The 20,470-nt window shown below is 34.6% G+C and overlaps 1 protein-coding gene across 7 annotated transcripts in view; it reads left to right on the forward strand.

Annotated features, from left to right (window-relative positions):
- LOC149789084 (filamin-A-like) overlaps positions 1-20,470 on the forward strand; it is a 226,899-nt gene that overhangs the window by 130,739 nt on the left and 75,690 nt on the right. For 5 of the 7 annotated variants that reach the window (XM_089975267.1, XM_089975270.1, XM_089975269.1 and 2 more), the window contains one exon: positions 2,942-2,965. The exons of the other annotated variants lie outside the window; for them this stretch is intronic. In XM_089975267.1, the coding sequence (XP_089831393.1) occupies positions 2,942-2,965 (24 nt within the window). The remainder of the gene's footprint in view (positions 1-2,941; positions 2,966-20,470) is intronic. 7 annotated transcript variants of the gene reach the window in all.

Consider the following 20,470-nt stretch of genomic DNA (forward strand, 5'->3'; position numbering starts at 1 on the left):
TGATATAGAATTATGGTTTTGTAGCATATGATCCACAAGGCTAAATTAAAAAAAGAAATGAAAAATTGCAATCAACATTTAAATTGTCCGTATTTTAAACATGCTCAGTATGATGCCCTTCTATATTTAATTTTGAAATACCACTGAAAGGGAGTATGACCATCATGCTGTCTATTTTTGTAAATCCAACATGTATGTCTGACTGGTATTTAACACCATTTTCGGGCTAAATATTACTCACTGGTATCTCCCTTAACAATTTTCCAGCTTAAATAATCCAATGTACTTTAAAAATTGTTGTCATCTTTACTATCATCAACCAGTATTTGCTGAATGAAAATATAATGAACCGCACCGGGAATAAAACATTTTGTGTCTTCTGTGTAGCCCGTATTTTAAGAACATTTTTGTAAAACATACTTCATGGAAGGTTCAAACTACACCATAAGGGGCCCCGAGTGGCCGAGTGGTCTAAAGCGCTCTCCGTTACGGATCACTGCCATCTCACCGCTGTCTGCGTGGGTTCGAGTCTCGGATTCGGCTAATGTGGGTATGTGAGAAAGCTTGCCAGTAGCTTCTCGTGGGTCGGTGGTTCTTTCCGGGGTTTTCCCGGGTTCTTCCTCCACCATTAATACTGGCCGCCATGTATAGCCTATCGCGTGCTGAAAAATGGCGTTAAACCCTACAACAACAACAACAACAACTACACCATAATGCTTTTTCCAGGGTACATTGTGCCAATCAAATTTAGTTTGACAACCATTCATGTCATGTTTGCAGAACCCAGATGTTTTTAAACAGTTGCCTGCCCTCGAAAGAGATGCTGCAATAACAAGTGATATAAAAATTGTATACTTTGCGGAGCATATTTTCATTTGCGGGACGTTCAACTAATTTGCGGGATTTCACATGCATCGATGTTCTCCAAGTGCACAAATACGTATAAATTTTGCTCATTTCATGCAATCGCACACCCTAACAGCATCTCTGTTTAAGCACTACATATCAGTGACTTTTGTGCTTTCTTTGTTCTCTGTTGCTTTTGCTGGTACTTCGTGTTTGTCATGCAGAGAATAAGCTACACTAATTCTTGATTGGTAGTTATTATTTAACCTGGACTGGAACAAGCAATAACTGCCAGTGAGATTTGAATGTAACATATTTCACCGTGTGACACACGGGTAGTGTAGCTTTCAAATTGACCAAAGTAGACACGATAAAATTCAACGTAGAAACTTCACATAAAGTGGTTATTAAATGCAGAGTAAAATACTTCATTATACTTGTGGAACACGTTTGGAATGTATCCTGTATGCTGAGCATACTGCTGGGTGAAGACGATTATTAGCATTGAATGGGGGGGTAATGCAGATTATGAATCGTGTCACTTCATTTTAATTTGCAGACACTGAGCAAGTATTCTCATGAGTATTTTTCATTTTTACTGTTAAAAATTACTGCCTATGACTGCAAATGCCATTTCAGATGAATTCTATATTTAAAGAATAACAAGGAAAACTAATAATAATTGTTAATGACTGCTGAAGACTAAAATAACTTACAGTAAGTATCATTTTGTATTGATTCACCATCTTTTATATCGATATGTGTATCATTACAGCAAAAGTATCAGTGCATTGATGAATCATTTCACCCCTACTTGTCAGTATTAAGCAGATGAAAAGTGTAGAATTTAATTTATTTTATTTGTATCAGTTTGTTTTTTTGTGGTATTTTTTTAGTTTCTTTTCAGAGTTATGGATATTTTTATCTTTATATTGTGATCGTCAGGAGTGCCATATCTTATTGGCTCAGTTTAAGTTTTGTTTTATGGGTTTAAATGTTGATTTGTATTTCCTTTGGAAGGGGTGGTTAAAATAGTGTTGTAAAGGTGCTAAAGACCAGTGCACTTTTAAACTTGTAAATGCAAAAATGTGTATGGGAAAAGCAACAATGTAGTTTGAAAAAACTATACACGCCTTTCTTTAGCGAGACATCATTATGGGGACTTGGATGCATTTTGTAGTATACAGCTTATTCAGTGATGCTCATACATTTTTTTCTTCAACTTTGTGAGTAAATATTCTGTCAGCAAGTATTTGTATCTTGTCAAATACTTAGATTTACATGGGCATGCTTGCATACAGTTCTCATATTCAGGTTTACCATTTCCTTTTTCCATTTTGTTTCAGTAAACAAAGTTTTTTATACTCAATACTGAAAAAATTCACCTACAGCTACTAAATGTCAGATGGTTTTAGCTTGTAACCCTATCACATAGCAGTAGAATTTGAATTTGTCTGTAATTTGGGGCATTTGTAAACTTACATGTAGAACTGGTAGGTGATGAGTGGCTTTCTACATTATATTGTTTTCTAAGGCTCCTAACAATTTAGACATAATTTCAAATGAGTCGTTTTTGGCTCTATTTTTTGTATGTGTAGAAGATATATCTATCATAATGGGCAATGCAGATGATTGCTGTTTGCTGCATACAATATCCACCAGTGGGAAGAAAGAGGATGCCAAGAAAGTTAAATTGTCAAATTTGAAACAAAAATAAAAAATGGTCTCTTCACTTAGAATGCTAAAAGACAAAAGAAGTGATGTTAAATACAGTTTCAAATACCCTTGTAATCTAGGTATATTGCGCTAACTTTCCTAGTTTAATGTACTGGATGTTAAAACTCAATGATCTGTGTATAATTAGTGTATGAAGACCACAGAATTAGCAGACCTTAGTACATGTTTGTAATTGAACTTCCTATTGCCATATTCAGTCTTTTGTAAATGGCTTCAAGAATTTCTTTTCTCCAATTCAAAAACTGATCAGGCAAATAATTATTTCTGTACACATAAGAAACATACAAGTATTGCGAGTATTATTGCTAAAATTGTTGTCCTTTAAGTGAAATTCAATTTTATTGTCTATTCATGTTAGGTTACCCTCAGTGGGCCAGACCAGGTATGCATAAACAAGTCCTATTCTGCATGTATGATTAAACCACACAGTGACAGATTTGTACTCCACCCACCAAAAACTGGTTAATTACGACTTTTGATCTAGACATTTTCTGGAATGCAAACTCTGTAATGCAGATGTTCTGTTGCATACCTCTTCTATATATCTTTCACTCTGCAGTGCTGTATCTTTACATAAAAATGCCCAAATTTATCTTTAATATATTGTGTTGAGCCAAAATGAAGAGTTGGTAGGTAGGTGGCTTGGTAGGATTGTCTTTATGTGATATTCTTACAGGATTGTTTAAACTGACCTTGAGGTGTGTAGAATCATTGTGTTCATTAATGACCAAATGCCTAATTTTTCAGGTTGGGAAATTAAATACTTGATTTTATGGGTTGTTGAAAGATCAAACGCTTAATTTTGGGGGCAGGGAGATGATTATATTTCATGGGTGGGAGATGAGATGTTCATTTTTGTGGGAAGGTAGATTAAATTCATAGTTGGGGAGATCAAGTGCTTAATTTTGGGGGTGGAGAGGTTCAGTGTTTAAATGTTTTTGTTTACATGAAGTTGCTAATCTTTTATAAGACTTTCAAACTCCACCAATGAAATTTGCATGGTATTGTAGTTTACTTTTGTCTGTCCTGGTAGTTTGATGGACAGGGGGACTTGTGTTTTTCAGATGATACTTCAAGTTCAGATAAAGTGATTTCAGTGCAATGCGGTAAATGTGTTCCCTTTAGACCAAGAAGAATCATTGATTTTGATGTTATTAGTTCCACTGTCAAGGTCATTGTTGATATAAAAAATAGATTTCGCCAATGCATTTAATTTCTGACTGACATTTTGCTAAAATAACCAGCTATACATTAACCTTCTATGCACAGTCTTGAATCCATCAAGTACACTCAAGTACACTCATGTGCATGATTTAATTCTTACTTTTTAAATGAGTAGACTATATAGCTTTAAAATCCTGCTTACAGATGTACCTATATACAGGATAATATCTCATTTCTTTAGACCAGTAAAATCACAAACAGGTGAATATTGACATTGGAGTACTGTTGATCCTTGTCTGTGGGACTTTTTGTGTCTATACGTAGTATAGTGCAGAAAAATACATAACCTGTCTTCACATATCTTATGCATATACAAAGTATATTGCAGAAAAATACATAGCTAGGAGTACTGTTAGACAATGTCTTCACATGTCTTTTCATGTGTATTTAGGGTACTACAAATAATACATAGCTAGGAGTACTGTTAGACAATGTCTTCACAAGTCTTCATGTGTGTTCAAAGTATATGACTTTTAAACCATGTCTGCAGATGTCCTTACTTGTGTTTTCCAAGTATAATACATAAAAATATTTGTCTGGGAATACTGTTAAATCATGTCTGCATGTTTTTTCTTGTGTTTTCCAAGTATACTACAGAAAGTACATTAAATAACCTTCATAAGTTGGTTGTGTCATTCATAGTGCTATTGTTTAAAAGTAAAGGTTTAAAGCAGTCAGTATTTGAAACCCAGCGAAGAAGATGAAAGTTAATTATTTTGCTAGGTGCAGAGCCAAGTGTACAGTAAGAACATGGAAAATGTGAAGTACTTGGGGCCCAAAATCTCCATTGTTCATAGCTCTACAGTAAGAACATGGAAAATGTGAAGTACTTGGGGCCCAAAATCTCCATTGTTCATAGCTCTACAGTAAGAACATGGAAAATGTGAAGTACTTGGGGTCCAAAATTTCCATTGTTCATAGCTCTACAGTAAGAACATGGAAAATGTGAAGTACTTGGGGCCCAAAATCTCCATTGTTCATAGCTCTACAGTAAGAACATGGAAAATGTGAAGTACTTGGGGCCCAAAATTTCCATTGTTCAAAGCTGTACAGTAAGAACATGGAAAACTTGAAGTAATTTAGGCACATACTTCTGTTGTTCATATACCGCTCTGGCAGCCTAATAGTCAGAGCATCTGCCTCGGATGCATGAGGTCATGGGTTCAATCCCTGGCCGAGTCATACCAAAGACTCTCAAAAATGGTACAAACAGCTTCCTTGCTTGGCGCTCAGCATTAAGAGGTTAGTGTTAGGACTGGTCAGCCTGGTGTCAGTATACTGTGACTACTGTGACTGGGTGGGACATCATGCTTCGTGTCTGCGGCATGATACCCCAGTGCTAGGCATCACTATAAACTGCCACACTGCAAATGTTGTAGTGATATGACTGAAAAATTGTTAAAGCTACATTAAAAATCCAATTCACACACACACACACACACACACACACACACAGAGTTTTCATAGCTCTACAGGAAGAAGACAGGAAATGTAAAGTATTTTATACATATTTCCATTGTTCTAGATAAGCAAGCTATTTGCATACTTTACAATGCATGAATAATTGTTTAATGTGTCCAAAGTATGCAAAGCAGTTTCATTAAAGGCAGTTTGTCCAAATTGGTTTGCAAATTCCTCTAAATGTAAGAATATCAAATTCTTGCTAGGGCGCATTTCATCAGTTGTAGCCCAGGTGATCAGAACATGTTTCACAAGTTCTGTGCACATTTTTTTAACAATAGAAATTAATCATAGTGGGAAGACTTACTTAACTAGAATCATAAAACTGAGCACACTCAGAGTCTTGGTCACTGAACAGATGATGCATTCTTGAAGGAATGATAAACATCTGGATGATTAAGAATGGGGTTTGCTTTGTAAGTTGTACAGTGATTTGAATTGTCCTATTGAAATATCAGAATAGCTAATTTTTTCACTGAAATTTTGTTTAGAGCTTTGTTTGTTTCAAGTTTTAATGGTTGCCTCTAGGGAAGACTTCATGGTAGGCTTGAACAAGTCATTCAGGTTTTAATGGTTGCCACTTGGGAAGACTTCATGGTAGGCCGAAGCAAATCATTCAGGTTTTAATGGTTGCCACTAGAGAAGACTTGTGGTAAGCTTGAATAAGTTATTCAGGTGACATAGAGTTTTCAAATGATGTTTACATAATGAAGTTTTATCATATTTCAAGTTAATAAAGTCAAATATTCAGATCTGTTAAATTTATAGCATGCAAAAAAAATTTGTGATACAAAATCTTATCTCACTCAGTTTTGAAATGAACAAACAAATTTCTGTTTTATATTCTGACATGCTATTATTGTCAATCCTAAAAGAACATAATGGTTTAACAGAAAAAGGGTACACATGTACATGACAACAAAACCCAAGTATTTTTTACTTGTAGTTAAGGAAATTACTTGCGATGTGCAGTATCAGGAATTTACTCGCAATATGCGGTATCAGGAATTTACTTGCAATATGCAGTATCAGGAATTTACTTGCAATATGCAGTATCAGGAATTTACTTGCAATATCCAGTATCAGGAATTTACTTGTAATGTGCATTATCAGGAATTTACTTGTAATGTGCAGTATCAGGAATTTACTTGTAATGTGCAGTATCAGGAATTTACTTGCAATATGTAATATCAGGAATTTACTTGCAATATGCAGTATTTGCTTGCAATATGCAGTATCAGGAATTTACTTTGCAATGTGCAGTATCAGGAATTTACTTGGCAATATGCGGTATGAAAAAAATTACTTGCAATATGAAATATCAGGAATTTACTTGCAATATACAGTATCAGAAATTTACTTGCAATATGCAGTATCAGGAATTTGCTTGGCAATATGTGGTATGAAAGAAATTACTTGCAATATGCAGTATCAGGAATTTACTTGCAATCTGCAGTATGAAGAAATTACTTGTATTAAGAGTCTAGGCTCTTACAAAAAGTAACAGAAAAGAGTGAAGACAACAAGCATTGTAAAATTTTACAAATAATTTATTTCCCTTGAATATCAAGTGAAAAATGGTAAAAAAAGAACTTAGCAGTTTTACAAATCAAATCCAAAAATAATCCAAGAATTAAAAAACAGAAATCCTAGTAATAACAAGTCCTGAATGAAACTGAGCTCGAATCCCAATGAAATCCAAAATGAAAGACACTGATGTCTGTTGTAACATGCAAAGTGCTGTTGTGTCAACAGTTTCTTGTTGAATCACAAAAAATATTATTCCAGTTTTGAATTCAGTATAACTTCCAATAAATGTTTTTATCCAAGAATTTTGTAGGAGCACTTATGTATTTCCAGGGGAAAGAATCACTTGAAATTCAATAAAATAAAACTTCAACTGAAACTGGTCACAGCATATGTTTGGAGCCCGACTGAGAATATTTATCACAACACAAGTTATAAGAATGGGGGTCAAGAGTTCATCTCTCCAGAAGGAATGGAAGTTTGTTACATGATAATTATCACATCGTCCAGGTATGGCCTTGACTTAACTTAATATGTCTTATTCTGAGAAAGAATTAATTTTTAAAATAAAAGTTGTTAACCAAAACTGTCACTGGTTCTGAATCAAGGTCAAAAACTAGATACAGTGTTTCTATTATTATGGCCTAAAAGTGCTGATGCGCCGTTAAAAAATAATCAATCAATCAATCAATCAATCTATTATTATGTGCTTATCAATGAAATAAAAAAGTCAGGTCAAACAGAACTGAACTAAATTCTTTAAAAAATCAAGTCCAGTAATAATATTACAGTACAATAACGTAATGAAATTAAAAAAATTAAAACATGGACAAACAATTAAATTAAATCAAATATACATAACACTTGCAATATGCAGTATGAAGAAATTACTTGCAATAAGCAGTATAAGGAGATTACTTGCAATATGCAGTATGAGGAAATTACTTGCAATATGCACATGAAGACTAGGACTACAATCTGTACAGAAACAAGGACTACAATCTGCACTGAAACTGGGACTACAAAGAGGAGTGCTTCTGGTATCAAACAAAACACAGGCATTGATTATACAGGTGATACTCACTATTAACTTGCACAATTTCATTTTAATGACATTTATAATGAAGAAATAACATTCAATTTGCACCACTGTGCTTGTTTTCATGCCAGTGCTGGCACCATGTGATGTGACTCATGCACAGCTCTCATACATATTCCATGTACTGTTGAAAATTATGCATAAAAAGGTATTATTTGTTCAAGAACAAGTATCTAATGGAAAAATTACTTTTGATTTAAACCTTTTTGTTTAATGCCATAACTTCAGAAACACATCTAGGATGTAAATCAAGCATCACCCATACTTGTATGACACTGATCCTACAGAAAGATCACAGGGTCTTGTGTATTATTTATCTGACTATAGAATCACTGATGGCTGTATGTATGAAGGGACAAGGAAAAGTATTATTTATTTCTAAGAAAAAATTAATTGTTTCTTGTTGCAACTTTTTTTCTTCAAACTAATAATAGGCTGGGCAATAATATATGAAATACATTTAATATTTGTAAAAATCAAAATTATTTGCCTTTTACCCATGCAAGACAGCTGAGTAATCTGTTGACATACCAAATTAAGTTCCTATTTTAATCTGATCTAGTCAATAGTTTTAAAACAGTATGAATTTAATTTTATTAAATCTGACAGTACTATTCTAATACAGACAGCAAAACTTTTTATGATGAAGGGCTCTAATGCTCATTTTGATTCTAAACATCCCTCAAATTCTGTCTCATGGAAATGTCCCAGTCTAGTAAAGATTATTCACACAGTCTAGAGATTTCTGTTTCTAATATGCTTATATGTGCTTTATGTTTATAAGATAAACAACACCCTATTTTCTAGACTGGAAATTGTTAGTTTAGTTATAATTCATCTGAATCATGTTTGGGTGATGCTTCATATGAAGACAGCATATAACCAGTCTAAATAGTAGCATCAATCTGTAGTTACTTATCAAATTCATACTGCATATTGCAAGCAGATTTATTAGACTGCAGATTGCAGGCAAATTTCTGATATTGCATATTGCAAGTAATTTCCTCATACTGCATATTGCAAGCAAATTTATGAGACTGCAGATTGCAAGCAAATTCCTGATATTCCTGTCTCCGTTCAACTACAGATTGTAGTCCTTGTTTCTGTACAGATTGTAGTCTCTCTTTCACTACAGATTGTAGTCCTTGTTTCAGTACAGATTGTAGTCTCTCTTTCACTACAAATTGTAGTCCTTGTTTCTGTACAGATTATAGTCCTTATTTCTATACAGATTGTAGTGTCTTTCACTACAGATTGTAGTCCTTTTTTCTGTACTGATTGTAGTCCTTGTTTCAGTACAGATTGTAGTCTGTTTCACTACCAATTGTAGTTCTAGTTTCACTTAAGATTGAGATTCCAGTTTCATGACAGATTGAGGTCAAGGTCCCAGTTTCACTACAGATTGTGTCTCAGTTCAACTACAGATTGGGGGCCCCCGAGTGGCCGAGTGGTCTAAAGCACTTTACATTACAGATCACTGCCATCTCACCTCTGTCTGCGTAGGTTCGAGTCTCGGATTCGGCTAATGTGGTTATGTGAGAAAGCTTGCCAGTAGCTTCTCATGGGTCGGTGGTTCTTTCCGTGGGTTTTCTGGGTTCTTCCTCCACCATTAATACTGGCTGCCATGTATAGCCAATCGTGTGCTAAAAAATGGCGTTAACCCTACAACAACAACATCAACTACAGATTGTAGTTCTAGTTTAACTAAATATCATAAAGTTTTCCTCATATTGAGCTTGTGCACTATCTTGCCTTAAAATTTTGATAATACTTGGATTTTTGCCATAGTTGCATATCATACAAGGGATAAGAAGTACATTTTTATTCTTCAAATTATACAGTGTGTTTATTCTTGAAAAATGTGTTGAGGAATTCCTAAAATTTGAGGAACTCTTCAATTCTTCCTCCTGGATAATGCAAGACCGATACAAGTACAATACAGACTATTATGGCTGTATGGTAATCCTAAATATTTGTTCATGTTTTGTGAAAAAGTTTAAAATCCAAACCAAGCAATTGAAACATATTGAAAAATATCAATTTGTGGAAGAAAGTTTGAGATATTGAGTGAAACCTGGACTAGTTGAAGCCATATATTACTTGGATAGGTGTGAAATTATATTTAATTCCATGATGAATGCAGATTTTGAATCTGAATGTATCAGGTTTACTGCTGAGAGAAGAACTGATAAAAGTACCATATGGGATAGCAATTATTTTCAGATTCATGCGCACCTTTGAATTCAGCAATGTTACCCAGGATTTGAAATCAGCTGTTTTCTGCAAACATTAATTTAGAATCAATACAAAATTTGTATCTTAAGCTTTTGTTACAGGATTTAAAATCATCTGTTTTCTGCAAACATTAATTTAGAATCAACACAAAATTTGTATGATTTTTTTATTATGTAGCCATCAAACAATTGTTTTCTTTTGTTCTTAGGACAATTTTATATTATATAACTTCAGTTGCAATTGGCAATTTCAAACCTAATCACAGTAGCATTATTCCAGTTTCATCATCAGAGACAATTTTGTTATGTTACATCATAGAATTAGACCTACCTCTTAAAGATGAACTATCAACTAATTTTGGATAGATCAGTCTTGGTGTTACTGAACTATAAACTGTATGTAAACTCACTAACTGCATTACCTCAGGTAAATGGTAGAGACCATTAGATGGTTGATTGTGACTTTAAATCTAAAGTCTATCATGTTCCAATGCTGTGTTAGATTTGGTTGGGTTGTGTTTGTTAATGGCAATATAACACGTGAATGTCATTTAGTGCCAAGGCAGTTGGAGTAGGGACACAAACTGGTAACCAACCAAGGCAGTTGGAGTAGGACACAAAATGGTAACCATCCAAGGCACTTGGAGTAGGGACACAAACTGGTAACCAACCAAGGCAGTTGGAGTAGGGACACAAAATGGTAACCATCCATGGCAGTTGGAGTAGGGACACAAACTGGTAACCAACCAAGGTAGTTGGAGTACGTTCATAAACTGGTAACCAACCAAGACAGTTGAAGTAGGGACACAAACTGGTAACCAACCAAGGTACTTGGAGTAGAAACTGGTAACCAACCAATGCTGATCTGATCTGATGGTAGGATTCAAACCTGGAATCTTTCAGTTGCAAGTCTGGTTTGCTAACCACTAAGTTGATGCAGTATTTGAATCCTTTATTTCTTATCAGAAATCTCGTACAAACACAGTGAAGGTCAACCATAAACTACATTGCAGGGAATTTGAATAGGCTGCTCTGTTCTTTTTTGATGAGGAAGAAATGTTAGCTTTGCATTATACTTTTTGGGAAAATCCTAGGTTATGGATTTCCTGGTACCAAAGGGCTTGCATGCAGTGTGCTTTTACAGTTTTGGTTATTAATAGGTCTTGTATTTTTGATAGGGTGGTAAAAGATAGTTGAAAACAAGAGCTGGTGATAAAGATGGGTTAGATATGAAATGTGTCTGCTGATGGAGGGTGAATGTTGTTGAATGTAAGACTATTCACCTGAGGAGGCAGACTGCATCCTTTAAAACATTAAAACTAGTCAGGATTTGGCATTAAAAATACTTTGTAGAGCTAGGAATATTATTAGTACATTATGATTCTGTACATCTGTACTTGCCTTTTTCTGTCAGCTTGTTTGTTTATAGATACAGCATTATACAGCTCCTCCTTTAGCAACCAAGATACAGATTTAAACCTATATGTACAATGGTCTTAGAATTAAGAATTTTGATTCAACCAGTCCCCTTTTCTTTCAATGGATAAGAATGTTTGGATGAACACTATGATGAATAACAGCCAGAAGCAAATATTTCTTGTTTCAAAATCAGCACCTCTTTAAAACTGGAATTTGACTGCGAGCTGATAGTACTTCAACTTTTATTTTTTGTGGTATACACTTGGCATTGTGTTGATACATAGAAGAAAACAATAAATGTGAAAACCAGGGGATGAATGCCATACTTTATTACATTAGACTGATTTGTGTGCTGATTTGGCAGTGAAAGGGAACAGGCTGCTGATGGTATGCTGATCTGGCCATGAAAATGGAATACACTAGTAAACTGGATAAAAGAAAACTAATTTGAGTACCATGTTGATGAAGATGTATGACATGTATGAAATGCATGCAACTGAAAATAGCACAGATCCTGACCAACCAATGTATCATGCACCAGTAAATTTGGATCTGTGATGTTGAATTCTATTTGTGATTTATTGACAACATCAGTGATCCTGATCTTTAAGTGCTGTGCATCAGCAGGTATCTAGATGTGATGTTTTATTGACAACATCATATGCATCAGCAGATCTCTTGATCTGTGATGTTTTATTGTCAACATCATATGTTCCAGCAGATCTCTGGATCTGTTATGACTTTATTGACATCATCTGCATTCGGCTAATGTGGATATGTGAGAAAGCTTGCCAGTAGCTTCTCGTGGATTGGTGGTTCTTTCTGGGGGTTTCCCATGTTCTTCCTCCACCATTTATACTGGCCGCTGTGTATAGCCTATCTTGTGCTGAAAAATGGCGTTAAACCCTACAACAACGACAACAACAACAACATCATCTAAACCAGCAGATCTCTTGATCTGTGATGTTTTATTGTCAACATCATATGTTCCAGCAGATCTCTGGTTCTGTTATGACTTTTATTGACATCATCTGCACCAGCAGATCTCTTAATCTGTGATGTTTTATTGACAACATCGTATGCACCAGTAGATCTCTTGATATGTGATCTTTTATTGACATAATATATCCTGATCTTAGTGCGATGTGCCAGCAGATCTATGGATGTTTCATTGACTACATTATATGCACCAGCAGATCTCTTGATATGTGATCTTTTATTGACATCATAGATTCTGATCTTAGTGCTATGTGCCAGCAGATCTATGGATGTTTCATTGACTACATCATATGCATCAGCAGATCTCTTGATCTATGACATTTTACTGACAACATCTTAAATCTTGATCTTGGTGTTGTGCACCAGCAGATCTCTTGATCTATGACATTTTACTGACAACCTCTTAAATCTTGATCTTTGTGTTGTGCACCAGCAGATCTCTTGATATACTGTGTTCACAGCTGAGTGTATGCTGTACTACTGTAACAAATAAAAGTTAATGTTTCATGAAGTGCACAGCATAGGTCACTAAGATAAAGGGGAGAAATTGTCTAATGTAATTAAGTTCTTGAATATCAGTTCTTAGACTGATAAACATGCTTTCAGATGCTGTGATATCGCTACATTTCCTTATATTGTCTTTTATTAAAAACCAGTAGAATAATTGCTTTAACACAAATACTCTTGATTTACATTAGGAACAGTTGAGCAGGTGTTTACTCCTTTACGAGTTTTCTGGATGCATTGTTAAGAAAATAATCTTGCCATCTTCTCATCAAATCTTGAGTTAAATGAAGCAACTGTTCACAATAGCTTCGAGTTATGCCCTATTTGTACAGGGTTTTTTGTGGCAGTGTGTCAGTTCTTATAGTTAGTCCTTCCAAATGTTGTGGGCCAGAGGCAGCCAAACCAATTAACCTCATTTAGTAGCAAACCAATGACTTTGCCATTCTTTCCAACTCCTGTCCATTTATGCAACAAATGTGACTTGATAAATTTAGCTACAACAGGTACATACATACATACATACATACATACATACATACATACATACATACATACATACATACATTACATTACAAGGGTATGAACATGGGATTTTTAAAAAGAAAAATGTATGGTTCTCAAATATCTTTAAAAAAATCATATATTGATTATATTAGTAAAAGAATACATAAATCCATCCCCCTCCCCATCCCCCCACTCCAGATAGATGGTGTATCCCAAAGATGAAATTGATGTTGCTTTGGTCTAAAATATAAACCAGTGGCATTCATTTCTTGAACACAAACCCTCAGTCATACATTTTATCCAGTCAAATTTGTGGGAGGCATCTCTGATGAGGAATTAAAAGTCTATTTTGAAAATTAGTGTTTTATAGCATCAGTACGGCATAACTTGGAGACTATACTGGTCTTTTTCATAATTTCCTTAATTGCAGATTATCTGTGTTTGTACCTTAAGTTTAGAACCATATTAAATATAATGCTTGTACATGTTTTAATAGCCCCCCCCCCAGCATCTTTTAGTATACAAAATGATCCATTTCTAAATACATGTCCCAGTCCCAGAATGTAATTTAGGAGGGAAACTGCTGCTTAAATCTGCCCAGAACCTCATCATTTCTTTAACACTACAGCCATCCATACCAGTTGTCTTGTAGATTAAATTATTCTCAAAAATGGATGTCTTCATTTTTAGTAATCTCATAAGAATAGATGATCCTGCTTAGCACAAGTTCAATGTTGTTATTTTGAAGGATAAACACTTTTCATTTCAGGAAGTAGGCAGGAAATTGAGTTATTAGTATTTGAAATTTCAAACCATTTCTCTCTGTTACTATTCAGCATGGGTAAAAAATAAACAAAGTACTTTTTCCAATGTCTGTTATCATAATTCTAGTTTGATTCACAGGCTGAAAATGAAAATATGGAAGGGGGACAGCATTTGTATGCTAGCAAAGACCACACTTATGTGATTGACTCATGCTAACTAAATGCGTTTCCACTCCTGCATAAGAAATTCCTGAAAATTCCTTGACTTGAGAGATAAATTATCAGGCCTCATTGCCAGATTTATTTTTGGGGAACTATGCATCACTTTAAGTCTCGTGTAACTAACAAATGATTAAAAGTGAAGTCAGAGAAATTTGAGCAGGTAGTAATCAAATGAAATCATTCTTTCTTTCTTTCATTAAGCGTATTTTGAAATTGCCCAGTCATGAAATGTAGGTTTTGGAAGTTATCTTCAGTGTATTATGTTTATGCATAATAATGAAACAGTGGAAACAGCATTAGTGTATTTATGTGCAATCATCTGGGTTTTTAAGATGACTTTTTACCACATCTTCATGTGGTTCAAACTGTCTTGGTTATTTCTACCTGAAAAAAAGTTCATCAGATAGTTGGAAATAAATACACGGGTTATTCAGGGCCATCCGATTTTAACATCATAGGACTAATGCATTAGCACAGATTACAGACACCTGCTCTAGATTAGGTCCGTGTGGTGTATATGAAAGTGTTAACCATATAATTCCCTGCAAATCAAGTCTTTTCTTATAGTAAAAACCATGTAATCAGGGTTTTTTCTCATTAATTTGCAAATCTGTGCATGGTTCAGATTACTCACTTATAAGTCAGACTGTAAACAACAAAGATCCAGATCTTCTGTAGCATAATGACCCTGCAGATCAGGTCTGTGTTGTTTGTTCTGCTGATTACTCCTAATATGCTTCACAGATCCAGAGCTGCCGGTGCATTATTTTGCAGTTAGACTTGTCTTATAAGCAAGTACTTATGGTAGCTTTTTCAGGTGTTCAGATATACCTTATTTGGAACAATTTAAGTTAATGATTGGGACAGGACGCTGTATTTGCCCAAAATGTTTTGCAGATTATGAAATTTCCATGTTGATGGCAGGACTGTGGCCATCACACTCATTTAAGAACTGGCTTTGAAAGGAACAGCTTCACTTAAAAAGTTGTTGTTGCTGTACGTTAAATAAAAAACATTCCAATTTATATGCTATATAATTTGGATGAAATGCTGGAAGATTTAGTAGAGAGATAATGGTGTTGACAGAGATTTGTGTCTGTTTTATGTAATTGTACTGCAGTCTTCATGGTATTTATAGACCAGAGGAGTGACTGACTTTAGAAAACAAGTAGATTTGCAAGCATTTCTATTGGACCTGTGCATGAATTTACATATCCAAAGGAGGCATGATAGGTTAGAGGAAGTCTGAGACTGGTTACATGCCTGTTCTATTTTTGGATACTGCAATATCATTGAGCCAGACAGATTTAGAAAGCTGCAGAGAGCCCATCTGCTTGAATGAAGTTGAAGTGAAATGCCCCAGGAGTTGGATATACTTGGACTCTGGGAGTGTTGAATAGGAGCAGTATTCTGATCGGAGAGATGTTGTGCTTTTGAAGGAGGGAGTTAATTCTGTCAATGGATAATTTCGTTTTTACTCATAGTTGATACTTTTAGAAGTTAGATACATCTTCTGGGATTGTCTATTGGTAAAGTATGTCTTTTATATTTTATTCTTTGGAAAATTTACACAGATAATGCATATGCACATTTCAAAGAGACTGATGGCTTTAAGAAATCACAGAATATAATCACAGAATATAATAACACAAGTTGGTAACTTGGCTTTTGTGCACAAAAGATCATTCTTTACCATTGAGGCTAAGAAGTCAAGAAATAATTTTCAGAAACATATGAACAACTTGTTTGTTGTTAAAAAAATGTCTTTTAAATGGTGGCAGTTTAGTTCTCTAGGCAAAATCAAGGTCTTAAAATCATGAACTAGTTAGTTTCATGCATGTCTTAATTTTCATTACAAATTATAGTATAGGTACAAATTATAGAATAGGTACACATTTATTGAGTCAGTACAACTTATAGAACTGGTAAAAATTATAGAATCAATACAAATCAGTACAAATTAAAGAATGAATACAGATTTATAGAATTGGTAAAAATTAATAGAATCAGTACAAATTTCTGTGGAAGTTCCAGATACCTTGCAGTTACAAAGTCAAAGTAAACATTTCTAAATCATATAACTGTGTTAATTACTTGTTTTCAAAGATTATTCATGAGAATGGATGTGACTGTGTTTAGCTAACATGTGTTGGTGTACTTTTCACACATGTAAGGTTAATAGTCCTTGTACTGAAAGAGTACTTTATTTGATTGCTCTCTTGGCTTCATTGAGCTTCAAGAACAGTTTCCATTAAAGTGGGCTTAAAAAAGAGCAGGGTTGATATCACATAACAGTATTTTATGTTCCCTTGGTGAAATAAGTCCAAAAAGGAAATTGTGGTAAGCAAAGTATGTTATGGGGTATTCAGTTTCACTGCGTATGGCCATATCTTGTATGATGTTTTTTTTGCATCATGGCATAACTTGAATTTGTTTTGAGTTGTTGTTGACAAGGATTTGATCCAGGTAATTATCTAATAAAACATTCATTATCAGAACTAAAGATGGTCTGATCAGATATAGAGGCAAGAATTAGGCACAAATATAGAGAAATAAGGATCTGATCAGATATAGAGGCAAGAATTTGGTACAGATATAGAGAAACAAATATCTGATACAGATATAGAGAAACAAGGATCTGATCCAGAAATAGAGAAACAAAGATCTGATCCAGAAATAGAGAAACTAGAATCTAATCCAGATATAGAGAAAGAAGGATCTGATACAGATATAGAAAAATAAAGATCTGATCCAGACATAGAGAAACAAAGATCTGATCCAGACACAGAGAAACAAAGATCTGATCCAGAAATAGAGAAACAAAGTTCTGATCCAGAAATAGAGAAACTAGAATCTAATCCAGATATAGAGAAAAAAGGATCTGATACTTATATAGAAAAATAAAGATCTGATCCAGACATAGAGAAACAAAGATCTGATCCAGAAACAAAGATCTGATCCAGAAATAGAGAAACAAAGATCTGGTCCAGATAATTAATTTTCCAGATAATGATATAAAGAACAAATTTTAGGTTCATGCAACCCACCTGGGACGAGATGAGTGTCAAGTCCAGATGATTGGGATAAGAGCTGTGGGTATGGATAGTAGCAGTGTATTGTATTTATCTGAATGACAAGTACACAGCAAATACTTTTAAGACTCTATGCATCAGAGTTGTCAGCAACTGCATATGCTTCACAGTCCACTAGTATTTAATACCCTTACTAAGTTGGCATAGCTGCCAATCATTAAATAGTCAATCAGCCTTACCCACCCACAAGCTGTCTGCTGTAAAATACAGGTCAGCCATAATAAATTTAAGCTAGTAGCCAATAATCTGGTTCCACCATAAACATCTACTCAACATTTACTCAACATTTTGAGTAATAAAGATTACTGCAGACTGCATATCCATTTAATTGGTCAAAATATTTTGTTTTAAAGCAAGATTTGGAGTCACAGAAACTTTATTACAGAGATGTAAGTTCTCTTAAATGTCTTATTACCTACCATCCAAGTTACAGGTTTTTAATTTGGTTTGATATAGTGTTTTGCACTACAGCAACACAAGTATGTACCAAGTCAATTGGAGTAAAGTGTCTTGCCCAGTATACAATACGTTACTGACCTTGGCTGATCCAGCATTTGAAATCAAACTTGCATCCTTCTGGTCACAAGTCTGCCATGATAAGAACTGAACCACTCTGGTTTCTGTTTCCATTAGTTACCTGTTACCACATGTGGGAGGGTGCATCCTCAAGCCATCAAAGGTGCCTCGCTAGAGGGGTATTTTTTCTTAAAAAATCTATTTATAGGACGGTGTAACTGCAGATAAATTTTATTTCAAATATTTATCTCAGAAATTCTTTGTTCTACACTGTTAGATGAATTACTTCTAGATAAAATCAGTTCTTGAATTTATTAGGGCAAGTAATTTGAATTTTTCTTTTAAATGATGCAAACAATACTTTTATTAAAAAAATACTTACTTTTTGCTGTTGAAAGCGTTTGCATGCTATTTGGCAGGACATTTTACAACTGTATACACATCTTAAAAATGACAACCAAAAGCTTGGAAAGTTATACAGTTAAACTTGCAATAGCACCATCTTCGTAAGAAATGCATGTTTATCGGATGGTCACTTTTTTTAACGCAATACATTCACTTATTATTAACCTCCATATAATAGCCACCTTTATATTACAGTCAGTTTTAGTGGGTCATTAAGATGGCTGTCTTGTTTAGTTTTCAGTGTATTTTGGATGATTCACTCTCTAAAGTTTAAATTTTACATAATTGATGTTGATTGTTCTGGCACATCTTAAAAATAGAAGACTTTTTATTTTAGAAATCCAAGGTCACAGTTATTTTGTTATTTTGGAACTTTGAGATAGGTACTAAATAATGTCGATCTTCCTTGATGCAAACATTTTTTTTTGACTTCCTTCAACAGACTGACACTTCAACCCAGTTTTCATTCTGGGGGAGATTTAACAGTTGATAAGAAAAGTCAGAAAACCATGGCAGTTGATGGGGCATTTATGTGAAAAGTAATGCAAATATCAGATCTGCATTAAAGATAATAGCTAAAAGCAATAATGTTTGGAAAAGTTCCAAAAATGAAGCAGACATCTGAGCAAATGTGAAGCTTGACTTTAAGCAGCCTTGAGACATTGACTGAGACATGATAGCAATATCCGACTGAAAGGATTTCTTAATTTGTTGGAAATCAAAACACTTGACAGAGAATACATGGCAGAGATGGTTTATAGGTATTTGGCAGGTAGATAAAGAATAGAGCTTGAGAAGGGAAGGAAGCAGGAGAAAAAATCAGAGAACTAATTTAGGAATGCTTGAGGTCTTTCAATAAATGTTTGGTTCTTCTTCTCTGGATAATGTAACAGAACAGTAAGTAATGGTAGACAGGAAATGAAATTAAACTTTTTAAAGAGGTATTTAGATTACCATGAATACTCAACCAAAAGAGAGGACCTAATTGCAAATAACACAGACCCTCAACTGCTGTCACATAATACATTGGTATATCAGGGTATATATTTGTTCTGTAGATTTGTCTTAATATACTGCATAAACCCAGATCTGTTGGCATATTGTCTGATGACAGATCTGGGTCAGTGCAGTTTGCAGTTGGATCTGCTGACTAATAACTGAGGATATATGGTACCTGAAGTAGGAATGATAAATCATACTTTTCATGTCTGAAGAACTCTTTCTATTTTAAGATTCAGGTTTACCACATACTTGTGCCTACCAATATGTACCTTGAAAGTTTCAAAATTCAGCATGATGATTGAAAGAGAATCCTATGTGATGTGTTCATGCATGTGTACTGGGTAACTGACTTGTTCTTACAGTAATTGTAGGAGTGCCATGTGACATGTTTTATGCCTGTGTATGGGGTAACTGAGTTGTTCTTATAGTGATTGTAGGAGTACCATGTGTCTTGTTTTATGTCTGTGTACCGGGTAACTGAATAGTTGTTACACTGATTATAGGAGTGCCATGTGACATGCTTTATGCCTGTGTACTGGGTAAATGAGTTGTTCTTACAATGAATTTAGGAGTGCCATATGACATGTTTTATGCCTGCGTAATGGGTAACTAAGTTATTCTTAGGGATTGTAGGAATGTCATATGACACGTTTTATGCCTGTGTACTGGGTAACTGAGCTGTTCAAACACTGGTTATATGAGTGTCATGTGACATATTTTATGCCTGTGTACTGGGTAACTGAGTTGTACTTAACAGTGATAGTAGGAGTGTCATGTTATGTGTTTTATGCCTGTGTACTGGGTAACAGAGTTGTTCTTAATATGGGTAACTCATTGTTCTTAACAGTGATTGTAGGAATCCATGTGACATGTTTTATGCCCATGTGCATGGTAAATGAGCTGTTCTTACAG

This window comes from Sinohyriopsis cumingii, chromosome 11, assembly GCF_028554795.1.
Source record: "Sinohyriopsis cumingii isolate HCF-2022 chromosome 11, ASM2855479v2, whole genome shotgun sequence".
NCBI classification, from domain to species: domain Eukaryota; kingdom Metazoa; phylum Mollusca; class Bivalvia; order Unionida; family Unionidae; genus Sinohyriopsis; species Sinohyriopsis cumingii.